Source organism: Myotis nattereri (assembly GCF_964212035.1).
Source record: "Myotis nattereri genome assembly, chromosome: 8".
NCBI lineage: Eukaryota > Metazoa > Chordata > Mammalia > Chiroptera > Vespertilionidae > Myotis > Myotis nattereri.
In genome coordinates, this window is record NC_138083.1 from 69,086,878 (window position 1) to 69,100,141 (window position 13,264).

Here is a 13,264-nt window from a genome sequence, read left to right on the forward strand (position 1 = left end):
CTCCAGAAAGCACCACCATCTGTTTGTCTAAGTTCTCCAACACCGCGCTCTTAAAAATAACGGCTCTCCCGGCATTCCCAGTCACGACTCCTATCTCTCACCCCTGGAAAAAACCCCCTAATCGCCGAAGCAGCAGGTCTGAGTGAGCTGAGAGGATAAGGTGCCCCCGGCTAAGGGGAGCTCCAGAGAGGGGTCAGGGTCTGAGTTAATTAAAGACTCACCCGCTTCCTTTGAGGTGGCTGCACCTGCCTCCCCGTCTCCCTTCCTCTCTATCAACACACAGGCAGCTGCAGTCCACATCCAGCGGCCCGGGGTTCGGAGGAAGAGGCAGCCAACCAGTTCCACTCCCCCCAAAACTCCCGGGGCTCCTGGCTGCCTGGAAGCTTCCAGGTTGCCCCCAGAATAGTTCCCTGCCAGGCAGGCCAAAGACCCAGCCCTCGAATCCCTGCTTGAACGGGGGTAGTTTCCTGTCCCAGAGGATGTCCTTGAAGAGGAATGAACTCACGGCTAAGATAGCGGAGGACCGGGCACCAGTGAGCACTCAGAGGTCTGGGTGCAGCTAGGAAGGGCCAACATTCTGGGTGTTGCTCAGAGAGGACAGGCTGGGTGAGGGGTCCCAACATCCTAGTCACCTGATGTCACTGCTGAACAGCCCTGCGAGTGTTTGCTTATGCAACAGATCCCTATGCAGCACCTGCTGTGTTACATGCACAGTTTCAAGGGCTTTACAGATAGTAACTCAGTCTGTCCCCTTAGCCAGCCCATAGCTACTAACCCCCTCTTGCTGGTGAGAGAACTGAGGCACAGAGAAGACAAGTCACGTCTCATGGATCACACAGCGGCTAAATGACGGTGTTGGGCCCTAGCTGGTTTGGCTCAGTGGATAGAGCATCGGCCTGCAGGCCAGAGGTCCCAGGTTCGATTCCAGTCAAGGGCACGTACCTTGGTTGCAGGCTCCTTCCTGGCCTGGGCCCTGGACCGGGCACATGCAGGAGGCAACCAATCAATGTGTTTCTCTCACATTGATGTTTCTCTCTGCCTTTCCCTCTCTCTTCTACTATCTCTAAAATCAAAGGAAAAATATCCTGGGATGAGGATTAACAACAACAAAGTGATGGTGTTGGGATCAGAACCAGGAGGCTCCAGAGTTCTAGACCTTAATCACTATGCTCCCTTCGTTCTCTGGTGTGGAAACTCGTATCAGAGAGGAAAGGTCTTACCCAAGATCAAGCACAGGGTCAAGGACCGAGCCCTGCCGGGAACTCAAACCTCTTTCCATCTGACTCCTTCCGGGTTTCATTCATTTGTTCAACAAATGTATTAGGACCTACTCTGCGTCGTGTCCCACAAAGTTGAAGTCATACTACAGAAGCCTTGACCTCAAAGGCATCACAGTGGGAGGAGTGGGGACTTGATGGTTTTGCTGAGGACCCAGGCCGAGACCGGAGGTGGACTTGTCACACCCTCTCAGGGTCAGGTCTTGAAAGACAGAGATTTGGGGCTCAGTTGCCAGCTGACCACATCTTTAAACTTTTCCATGTTGGAGTTTCTCTTTGGCACCATGGGGATATAATTGTACCAAACCACAGGGTTTCTACAAGGATGCCTGAAATAATGGGCATGACTGCTCCAGGTGTGTTCTGTCCACTCCATGGTGATGGACAGAGCTGGCGACAGTGCTGGTAGTGTTGCTGGAGGCGGGAGTGGGGTGGTGGTGTGATGGTGATGATGGTGGGGCTGATGATGTGGTGGGGGTGAGGTGGTGATAGTGACGGCCTTCGTGTTTGTGATGACGGTAGAGATAATGAAGGTGGTGGTGGTGGTGGTGGTGGTGGTAATTCTAATGGTGACGGTAGAGCTGGTGGTGATCTAATAGTGATGGTAATAGAGCTGTGGTGATGGCACTGACGAGGGTAACAGTGATGAGGGTGGAGATGGTGATGGTGTTGGTGATGGCCTGGGTGGTATTGGTGGTTACCGTGGTGAAGGCTGTGGTGCCAATGCTAATGGCACTGGTGGTGATGGTGACAGTGACAGTAATGGTGATGGCTACAGTGATCACCTAATGGTGGTGATGGTGATGGCAATGGTGATGTGACAGTGACAGTGGTGATAACCCACTTGTGCCAGATGTCCTCAGTCCTGATCCTGGTACCAGCTTGATCACCCCACAAGTCTCTCTCAGTGTGACTCCACTGCCTGACCTTGTCCAGCAGCAGGTGGGGGCCTGTCTAGGTCCCATATTGGATACCTGTCACCCTCCTCCTGCGCTCTTGCTACAGACAATCATGCCCAGCTCTCCCGGGCATCCCTAAGGATCCGAATCCTGGACGTGAACGACAATCCCCCAGAACTGGCCACTCCCTACGAGGCAGCTGTGTGTGAGGACGCCAAGCCAGGCCAGGTAACGCCCAGGGGCTGGGGACTGCAGGTTGCTGCCGGGACTGGCCAGGGGCTCCTCTATCCAAGCCCCGAGGGGGCTCGGCCTCACGTCAGCCCCCTGCCCCTCCTCACCTTTAGCTCATCCAGACCATCAGCGTGGTGGACAGAGACGAGCCCCAGGGTGGGCACCGCTTCTATTTCCGCCTGGTGCCTGAAGCCCCCAGCAACCCTCACTTCTCTCTGCTCGACATTCAAGGTGAGTTACTTCTGAACCCCCAAATCCTAGGGTGCATGGAGGGAGGAGCCTAACTTAACTGCCTTCCTTCCACATTATTGATGGAGAGACTGACACCCCCAGAGGGTCAGCGTTGGGCCCAAGGTCACACAGAAAGTCCGGGCCAAGCTGGAGCTGTTGTTACCCAGGCCGCTGGTCAAACCCTGCAGAACAAGCAGCGGGTGGGTGGCCCAGTGGAGAGGGGGCATCTCAAGGGTAGAGAGTGAGAGATGGAAATACACAGAGAGGCACTCCATGAGGAGGGGGTGGGTCTGAAGCCAGGGCATAAAGAGCCCCTAAGTGAAGGTTGATTAAGCCATATGCACACACACACACCCTTCAGCTGAGAAAGCGCTTTATGTCACTTGCATTGCTCTTTGCATCCTCACAGCCACCCTACGGTGGTTTCCTTAGCCCACCTCCATTTTGCAGGTGATGAAACTGAGATTCTAAGAGGATCAAGGACCCGCCCAGGGCCCTGTAGGAGTCGGTGGGGAGGCTGGGACTTGAACTCATGCTTGTCTCAGATCCAGTGTACTTCCTGCCTTAGCTCACTACCTTGAAAGGAAACTGCCCGCCCAGCCTGAGCTGATCCCATTATGAGACGTGCCCCAGCAAGTTCCCCAAGAATTTGAAGTTTGAACCTTTGAGAAACAGACTGGGTGATCAATGGGCTGGGAGTGAGGAACCTGGGTTCCTCCCAGGCTCAGCTGGTAACTCTATGCAACTCTGACAAGGTTGGCACATCTGTAAGCCTGAGTTTTCATCATCTGTGAAATGGGGCTGACCATGCCTGCCACCTCAGGTGGCTAGGTGCCCCCAGGGAGATGAGGGCTGCTGAGGTGTATTGTGAGTACCTAGAACATGTTAGCTCCTTCATCAGTAACTATTTATTGAGCATTTGTGTCAGGCACTGTTCTAGGCTCTGGAAATACATGGCAAACAAGATAAAAATCCCTGCCCTCTGGAGTCTACATTCTAGTGAAGGGAAATGAATCAAATAAATAATATGTTGGGGATGTAAGTGGCCGTGGGAGTGGGAGGAATAATGTAATAGCCATAAGAGTCTAGACTTCATTTTGTTCAGTGCTGGCTCCTAAGTGCCTACAGCAGTGCCTGGCACATAGTAGGTGTTCAATAAAAGGTATTAAACAAAACAGGGGGGAATAAAACAGGGTAAGAGTGCAAGCTAATTCAAATAAGATGGTCTGGGAAGGCCACCTGAAGGAATCAGTAGTGAGTAGGGATCTAAAGGAAATGAGGGAGTGAGCCATGCAGATAACTGGACAAAGAATGATCCAGGTGGACAGAGCAGCAAGTGCAAAGTCCCTGAGGTGGAAATAGGCCTGGGATGCTCCAGGAACAGGAGGCCTGCCTGGTTGGCGTGAGTGAGTAACAGGACCAGGAGGAGATGTCCACAGAGAGGTGCCAGGGTCCCGACCATGTTGGTTCCTCTGACCCCGGAATAAGCCTGGACCATCCCCAATACCTTTACACCCCTTCCCTACAAAGGGAAAGACCTCAGGGGGCTCTGTAGCCAGACCCATCCATATTTCTAGGAGTCATGTTAAAAACATTTTACACCTAGTGCGCCCCAGAAAGGACACTGACCGTAAGTCACCTGGAGCAGGAGCCTGGAGCCCTGGCTGGGCCAGGCTTGAACCCCCTGGTGGCTTTGGTTGTGTCACCGTAGGGAGTGCCTGGGGGGAAGGCTGAGGCTTCAGGGAAGGACTTGAGGGGCTCAGAGTTGTGGCTCTTTAAACCTTTGTAGAAGTATTTCCATATTTTAACAACCGGCATAGCCCTGCCTTCTCATCATTCCAGCGGTGTCCTGAGCAGGCCTCGGGAGACACAAATACCCTGGCTTGACCTTTCCAAATGCATGAGTCTTTCCAACCAAGGGGCCTGGGGTTCTCCCCCAAATGCCTTTCTTTGCCTGGAGGCCACCAGAGCTTCTACCTGGGGGGACCCCTGGTAGGAACAAGGAAAGGTCTCCTCCTCCTGTCCCCCATCCTTCCCGCGGTGTGCCACGCCCCCTCCTCCTCACCGTATAAATATCCAGGGTGACAAACGGCTACCCCAAACCATCTGTTTCTTTGTACAAATTTGTAGCCAGTTTGGAAACGTGATTTATAAATATTGCTTTTGCAGCCAGGGACTGACACTGATAGATGTCAGGCCAGATGGATGCATGCGGTGCTGGGCGCAGATTCCACCTAGAAGTTTGGGGTAGGGGTCTGGGCTGGCCAGCGGCTTCCCCAGCTGAAACCAGCCACAGCCCGGGAGGCAGCTCAGGGGTTCAGGGACAATGCTCAGGGAGTCCCTCTTTATGGGTGAAGGAGTGGCAGGGACCAAAGCTCTCAAAACATATGTCTCCGTGGCCAAGACAGCAACCCTGGGAAACAAATGTCCCTCTCCTCTCCTCTGTTCTTGCTTGGAAATTTGAAGCTGAGCCAGAGCCAGCCACTCATTTTTCAAATCTGTCTGATTCTCGGTGCCTCCACCACCGCTATTATCTCACACCTGAAACACACAATAGCTTCCCAACTGGTCTTCTACATCCACTCTTGTATTTTACATTAGAAACTTCCTTGTCTGGAATATAGGCTCAGCAAGGGCAGGGACCATGTCTGTGTTGTTCATTACTGTATCCTCAGGGGCTAGAATAGTCCTGACATGTAGAGGGTGCTCAATTAGTATCTACTGTTGAATGAATAAATGACATGTCACTAGATCACTTAAAACCCACCAATCCATGGCCTCCCATTGCTTTTAAGAAATTAACCCAAATTCCTTACCATGGCCTCTAATACTTTCCACGGCGGGTCCCTGCCTCCCCTTCCAGCCTCAATCTTGACTCACTTTAGCCATCACCTTCATCCCTCCAGCCACAACGAACTGCTTTTGGCTCCTTGAGTGTATTATGTTTCTTCCAACCTCAGGGCCTTTGCATGGCTATTCCCTCCTTGAACTCATCATTCAGGGCTCAGCAGTAATATCACTTCTTCCAAGAAGACCTACCTCCCTGACCTTCCAGACTGAGCCCAGTCCTCTGTTAGTGCCCTTCCTATACTTTTCCTCATTAGCCCTCACCGTGGTCTGTGGTTTGTCTATTTGATTAATATTTGTGTCTCACATTAGAATTTAAACTCAGATCCAGTACTATTGGTTTAGCTCTCCATTATCTTTCCCCTTCCCCCGTAATAGCATGGTGCCTAGCACATAGTAGTTACTCTATAATAAAGAGTTATTGGATGGGTGGATGGATGGATGGATGAATGTGTGGATGGATGATGGATGGATGGATGATGGAAGGATGGATGGAGCAGTGGATGAATGTATGATGGATGGATGGATGGACGGACGGATACGTGGATGAATGGGTAATTTGGGGTGAATGGAAAAGGTAGCTATGCCAACAATTTCACTGGATAAATTCAGATAAGTCACCAACTTCCACATATATAAAATGGGGATCATGTCAACTCTTGGTTGTAAGGATTAAACATTACTATGTGTTTAAAGTATCCACTCAGTCCTTGATGCATAGAAAGCATTCGGTACATGCAAAGGAGTCCCACCCCATTCCCTCTTTTCCCCATCTTGCTCTTGAGCCTCCTTTCTTCCCCAGGGAAGGACCGATGTTTTCACAGCTGGGGTTAACTACACCTTTGACAGGAGGGCTAGAGTGCAAGCCAGAGCTTGAGGAACTAACCAGGGACCACAAAAGTTACCCCGAAAGTTGTGGTTTATTCAAGCATCGCTGTTCAAGTCTGGCTCGGTGCCAGGAAAGAGACAGGCACACACCGCGGTACCACAGTGTGACAAGTGCTGAACAGAAGTGTGCATGGCACCTGCGTAGTCAGAGCAGAGAGAGGGGAGTCATAAATCCTTCCTTCCCAGGGAAGCGGAGAAAGGAGGCCACAGAAAGGAGGTGACATTTAGCTGGAGCATGACGGATGAGGAATTTGCCCAGGAAAGGAGGTGGAGAGGGTGTTGCAAATAGCAGGGACTTGGTGAGTGAAGGACAGAGCAGCCTAGACAGAGCGCAGCACTCCGTGCGGCCCCAGGAACATCGGGGTGGGGCGCGAAGAAAAGAACCACAGCATCTATTGTGAGTTTCTGTGTGCTGGGAACTATTCTAAGGGTTATGCATGCATTTTACCATTTAATCCTCACACCCACGTGATTCTATTTTCCTCAGCTACAGATTAGGAAACTGATGTCCAGAGAAGCTAAGTTTCCCAAGCTAGTAAATTGTCAACTTGGCATTATTTTTAACATCTTTGTGGAAATTTTCAAATGGGTGTAAAAGTGGATAGAATCATATCACAAACTCTCATGTGCCTATCACATGAGCTTCAGCCGGAACCAATCTTATTTCAGCTGGATCTCTCGTCCACTTCCTAGATGTGCTCAAGGTCACACACGGCCCTCCAAAGGCGTTTTCCTGCCTTGTACCCATTATGGGGAAGGCCAGGACGGGGCCCTGAATTGGGGGCTGCAGAGAGGCTGGGTTAACTGAGGCCACAAAGGCCGGGAGAAGGACCCAGGCTGCCAAAGTCAGAGGTCAGTGAGACCAGCAGCAAGACTTGGCGGGCAGGGCCCCCTCTTGTGGAGTTGGCTGTGAAGTGTGGGGAGTGGCCAGCTGGGCTCTCAGTACTTCTGTACCACCATATTGGCAGCGATCAAAGTGATGAAGGCTCAGGGATGGCCTGACCCATCCAGGAGAGGTGCAGAGGAGGCAGAAAGGCCAGGGGAAGTGGGTACCACATGTGAGCCCTTGTTCCAAGACCAGACACCCACCCCCAGGCCTGCTGGCATTCCTAGCAACAGGCTACCATGAGGTAATGAGTACGTGCGTTAGTTCACCGTCCTCTCTGGCCACATGTGTTTAAAAAAGGAAGGAGGTGGTTGAGGGAGCTTTGGCATGAGCAGGCCCTCTTACCAGGCCCTGGGGGCCACGCCCCAGCCCTCCAGGCTCAGTCAGACTCCGGACAGAACGCTTCTGCAGCCAAAGGCAGCTCCTAGCCAGTGTCCCCGGTCTTTTCTGATGGCCCAGGACTTGTCAGGGCCCAGCAAGCCACAACCCAAGGGCCACAGTTCCCCAGGGTCAGGATGCATTGGACAACTGTGGTGGGATCCGGAACAAAAACAGGCTGTTGAGACAAATGGGGGGGCGGGGGGGAAACACCATAGCCAGGGACAGGACCTTGGCCCAGCTGGGGACAGAATCTTGGAATAGCTTGAATAAGAAAAGAATCTTGAGATGGCTGGGAATAGAATGTTGGGACAGCTAAGGACAGAGGTGCGGGCTATATGGCTGGGAACAGGATCTTCGGGCAGCTGGGGACAGAATTTGGGGACAGCTGGGAACAGAATTTTAGAAGATCGGGGAATAGACCCACAGGTCAGCTGGGAGGCTGTAGCCTGGAGCATAGGGAGGCACATCTGGAGGTGAAATCAAGAGGTGCCCGGGACAGGGGAAGCTGAGCCTGGACCTCAGGTCACGCGCCTCTCCCTTTTTCTGGCGCAGACAACACGGCCGCAGTGCACACGCAGCACCTGGGCTTCAACCGGCAGGAGCAGGACGTGTTCTTCCTGCCCATCCTGGTGGTGGACAGCGGGCCGCCCACGCTCAGCAGCACGGGCACGCTCACCATCCGCATCTGCGGCTGCGACAGCTCCGGCGCCATCCAGTCCTGCAACACCACGGCCTTCGTCATGGCCGCCTCCCTCAGCCCTGGTGCCCTCATCGCCCTGCTGGTCTGTGTCCTCATTCTAGTCGGTGAGTCCACTGAGAGCCACTCCCCCCCCCCCAGTGGCCCCATCCTGGGCACTGGATTTCCTTCCCTGGTAGTGGGGCCTCAGTTTCCCTCTCCATACAGGGAAGGGCTGGCTTGAATGGTGTCCACGCTCTAACATGAAGTTCCCATGAACAGTCTTCTCAGTGCGGAGCAGCTGGCGGTGCCACCCCCCACCTGAGACTAAGCCGTGCGGCCCCACCCTCTACTCGGGCCAAACGTTCCCTAATTTTGAAAAACCAAGCATGTTTTTAAAGATTCTCTCATCCGTTGTCCTATTTTATTCTCTATGTAGTAAAGGGCTCTTGTGAGCCTCACACCACTCAGCCAGGTGTATTATCCCCATTTTTCAGATGAGGAAACTGAGGCTCAGAGAGGTTTACTGGCTTGCGTAGGATGCACAGTTAGTCCGCTGACTTGAAATCACGTCTTCGCACCCTGTGTTCCCTGCTCCTCTACCCCACCTGCTATGAATCTAAACTGGGGCCAAAACCTTGGGGCAGCTGGGGCAAAATCTTAAGAATTTGGGGTCAAAATTTACTCTGGTGTCAGTTCCACTGGCAGCCCATTGAACCCCAACTATGTTCCCAGTGAAGAGGTCAAGCTCCAGGAGCTAAACTGATTCAAGTGGCCATAATGCCGCCTTCCACCCTGGTAGCAAAAGGCCCCATCTCAGCCCTGACTACTGGGCTTCACGGGACAGTGAGAGCTAGAGGGACTCAAGGGAGGTCCATGTTGCAGATACCGGCTTTGCTCAGTTCCCTGGGAGATGTCAGCTGCCCCCACCCCTCATTGCCTACCACTCGTATGGCCACTGCCCACCCCTCTGAGGACCAGCCTGTGGCCAAGCTGCACCCCCTCAGGTCCCTGCAGAGGCCCTGGGCAGGCTTCTCCTAGCTGGGAGGCCCCAGCCCCCCTCTCTCCCCTCCCCAGCCCATGGCTCAGAAACCCTTTTCCAGAGGGTGCACTTTACAGCGGTCTCATTTTCTGAGGCAGTGCAAACAAATTTCTGCCTAATTGCCCACAAACGAAGAAAGTGCACATCAGTGCTCTAAAGGTGACGGCGGAATCACTGATCGGGCCTGGCACATCTGTCGCCTGCCGCCTGCGCTCCCCACCATCTGCTCTCACGGGCATCCCCCTCTGCAGCTTCCAGCCTCCAGCTCCAAAAGCCATCCATCCATCTTCCCCACTTCCCTCCTGACACCTCCCCTCCCTCCGGACCTCTCCTTGGCCCCATCCCCTTCCCTGTCATGAGCCACCTTGTTAGGCCATGAGCCAGCACCCTGCTTCATGGCCCCAACCGCTGACTCTGGCCACTGGCCCTGCTGGAGCTGTTTGGAGCAGCAAGAACAATCCAGGGCCTGGCATAGTACCCAGGGCATCTGTCCATCCATCCACCCACCTATCCATTTAATTCTCCCCTTCATTCATCAGTTTCTTATTTACCCACCCGGCGAGGTCCCCCTCTGTGCTGAACTGTTCTAGGCACTGAACTCATCAGTGAGCAGAAGAGACCAAAAGCCCCGAGTAACTGGGAGGTCGGGAAGGAGACTGAGGGTGAGGAAGGCGGAAAGAGTGTTAGCTCACGTGTGGGCAGTTAAATGTGAGATTCTCTTGGTCAACCCAGAGGACTGGCTAAATAGGAAACAGGACATGCAATCTAGATGTCAGGGGAGAGGTCCAGGCTGGAGTTTGCAGCACAGGATTTGCCAGCCTCTAATGGAGCTTTTATAAAGCCATGAGGCTGAAGGAGAGCGCCAAGAGGGACTGCGGATGGAGGTCCAGGGACTGAGTCCTGCGGCATCTGAGGTTAGGAAGTCGGAGGGGAGACGCCTGCTCTGATGGTTGAGCAGACATGGCACCAGACATGGGAGGAGGCAGAGAACAAGGAGGGCGGGAAGTAAGTGAAGAGAGCCAAGAAGGGCTGATTCATTCACTCTTCCTTTCACTCACCCAGGTTTCCATCCTCATTCAGTCATTCATTCAACAAGCACGCTCCACGTGCTCACTGCACGCCAGGCAGCAGGTTGGGGGGACATTGGCAGGTCCTCCAGGGGAGCGGAGGTGTGTACTTGGGGAGTTAGCCCCGCAGGGCCGGCGGTGTGATGGAGCCGTGGCTCTCACACTGGTAGACCTGGATGGGACCGGAGCGTTCCCATTTCTAACGAGCTCCCAGGAGAGGCTGGCTGCCGCTGGTCCCGGGACCGAGGTTTGAGAGCCAGTGACGGATGGCGGAGCTCCTCACCAAGGGAGCTGGGAGGTGATGGCCTGGAGCTCTTCCGGAAGGGCTCCCGCAGGAGGCGCCTTGGCCTGAGACTCCGGAGGCTCGGAGACGCTCAGGACTCCGGCGTGGGCAGAGGAGGGCGAGGGTGAAAGAGCGGTCAGGGCCAAGGACATTCCTCCAGCCCTCAGCTGCTCCCTTCCACACCCCGGCACCTGGAGGCCTGGGTGTGTCTCTTCATGGAGCTGAGGATGAAGACCCCAGAGATTGGGTCCAGCCCCCAACACCCATGAAATTCCCACACTGCCCTCGGTGCCCCGCGGACTGGTGGTCTGGCCCCAGTGCGCACACCCCGAGAGGGAGAGAGCCCCCCGCTTATCCAGGCAGCCTTAGGCCGGCTCCCCGGGTGGGAGGGGCCCCGCGCGGCCCTCACGCCCCTTCTGTCCCCCACGCAGTGCTGGTGCTGCTGATCCTCACCCTCAGGCGCCACCACAAGAGCCACCTGAGCTCCGAGGAGGACGAGGACATGCGGGACAATGTCATCAAATACAACGACGAGGGCGGCGGCGAGCAGGACACCGAGGCCTACGACATGTCGGCGCTGCGGAGCCTGTACGACTTTGGCGAGCTCAAGGGCGGCGGCGACGGGGGCGGCGGCCCGAGCGGGGGCAGCCCCGCGCCCGGCCTGCCCTCCGAGCGCCACCCGCTCCCGCAGGAGCCGCCGAGCCCGCCGCCGGACTTCTCGGTGTTCAGGGACTTCATCAGCCGCAAGGTGGCGCTGGCGGACGGGGACCTGTCGGTGCCGCCCTACGACGCCTTCCAGACCTACGCCTTCGAGGGCGCGGACTCGCCCGCCGGCTCGCTCAGCTCGCTGCACAGCGGCTCGTCGGGCTCCGAGCAGGACTTCGCCTATCTCCGCAGCTGGGGCCCGCGCTTCCGGCCCCTGGCGGCGCTCTACGCCGGCCACCGCGCGGACGACCAGGCCCCGGCCTCCTAGCCCCTTCCACCTTCCGCGGCCGCGGCTGCGTGCCCCGCCCAGGACCCCGCTGGGCCCGAGGACACAGCAATTCCCTTCCTCACCCTCTTCCCCAACCCTCCCACCCTCCCAGGGCGGCCCGACGGAGGGGGCTTGTTGGGGGCTGATTCCCAAAGCCCCGGCAAGGGGCGTCGGGGTGCAGCTTTCGGCCCAGAGGTGCGAGAATTATGATCAACGTTATTAAAACTGCCGCGAGACCAGGCACTGCGTGGATCTGGGGTTAGGAAGGGAGATCGGGGTGTCATTGCTGCGAGAAGGGGCGGGTTACTCACTCCTGGCTTGGGGGAAAACCCTGGGGGGAGGACGCTGCCAGGTGCCCCCCAAAGGTTTCCCCCATAAGAGTTAAAAGGGAAGAAGGGCTGTTCATTTACTAAGCGCCTACTGTGTGCTGGGATACTGGAGAGTCTATCTTAGTCGTCACAGAAACCATGAGGTGGGACCCGCGGGGAACAGCTGGAGAAGCCACCCAGCACAGTGGCAGTGAGCTGTCCAAAGACACCCGGTCCGTGAACAGTGGGGCCCTAGGTACTTGCCAGCTGCCTGGCCTCAGCAAGTGGCCCCGCTTCTCTGGACCACAGTTTCTCAACTGTCAACTGAGGCTAATAACAGAACCTACCCAGAAGAGTTGTGAAGATAAAAGGGTTCAGAAGTCAAGGGGTTAGGACAGTGCCTGGCACATAGTAGGTGTTCAATAAATGTTAGCCTTTGATACTATTACTATCGTTGTCGTTATTAGAAGCCCAGCATGTCTGCCTCCCAGGTCTGAGCTCACTCCCTCACCCCAGTGGCCCTCCCCCTTTTCCCAACATCCAAGGGAGGAGGAACAGGTCCCAAATGCCTGTCATGCTCCTGCCCTGACTGGGGAATAGGGATGTTCCAGGGACTGCAGAGACTTCCGGAGCCGCAGGCAACACTGGGATAGGGCACCTGCCAGGGGTGCCGAGAGAGGACAAGCTGGGTGGCTCTAGGACTTGGATGAGGTGGGAGGGTTGGTGTAAGATGAAGGGATCAGAAGCCACTGAGTACAATGGGGACCTTATCTGTCTGGTCCTTGGACCCATCAGTCTCCCCATTCATGGACCCCCAAGTTAAGAACCGAAGGGGCTAAGTCATCTCTAAGCCTACAGCTCTAAAACCATTGATTATAAGATACAGGCTATTTGTCTTTCCACCCTACTCCCAAGTGATTCATTCATTCCACACTGATCTGCTGTTAGTGCCACCTCCTGGTACCTGGGCATCCTTCATCGTGGTCCTCAACTCCTGAAGCCCCGGTTTCCTCACCTATAAAGCAGGGCTGATGACAGCACCTCCCTTAAGGGATTGTTAAGAGGCTTAAAAGAGATCATAAATGTTAAGCTCTAATCTCAGTGCCTTCTTGACACATTATTGAATGTGATCAATAAGTACTCATTAGCTTTATTTTTTCACCCTCCCATCGAGCATTCATTCATTCCCTCTACTGTGACAGATCCAGAGATGGCCATTATGTCCTGAGTGCCTTATCTGTATTATTTCATCTAAGTAGATACTGTCAGCCCCGG

General features: G+C 54.8%; 1 protein-coding gene across 1 annotated transcript in view; it reads left to right on the forward strand.

Annotated features, from left to right (window-relative positions):
• Window positions 1–12,434, forward strand: part of CDH22 (cadherin 22) — a gene marked incomplete at its 5' end in the record, with an annotated part of 68,841 nt that extends 56,407 nt beyond the window's left edge. The window contains 4 exons of the mRNA XM_081096560.1: window positions 2,283–2,404; window positions 2,521–2,638; window positions 8,193–8,444; window positions 11,140–12,434. Coding sequence (XP_080952686.1) covers window positions 2,283–2,404; window positions 2,521–2,638; window positions 8,193–8,444; window positions 11,140–11,681 — 1,034 coding nt within the window. The 3' untranslated portion in view covers window positions 11,682–12,434. The remainder of the gene's footprint in view (window positions 1–2,282; window positions 2,405–2,520; window positions 2,639–8,192; window positions 8,445–11,139) is intronic.
• Between the last annotated feature and the right edge of the window lie 830 nt (window positions 12,435–13,264).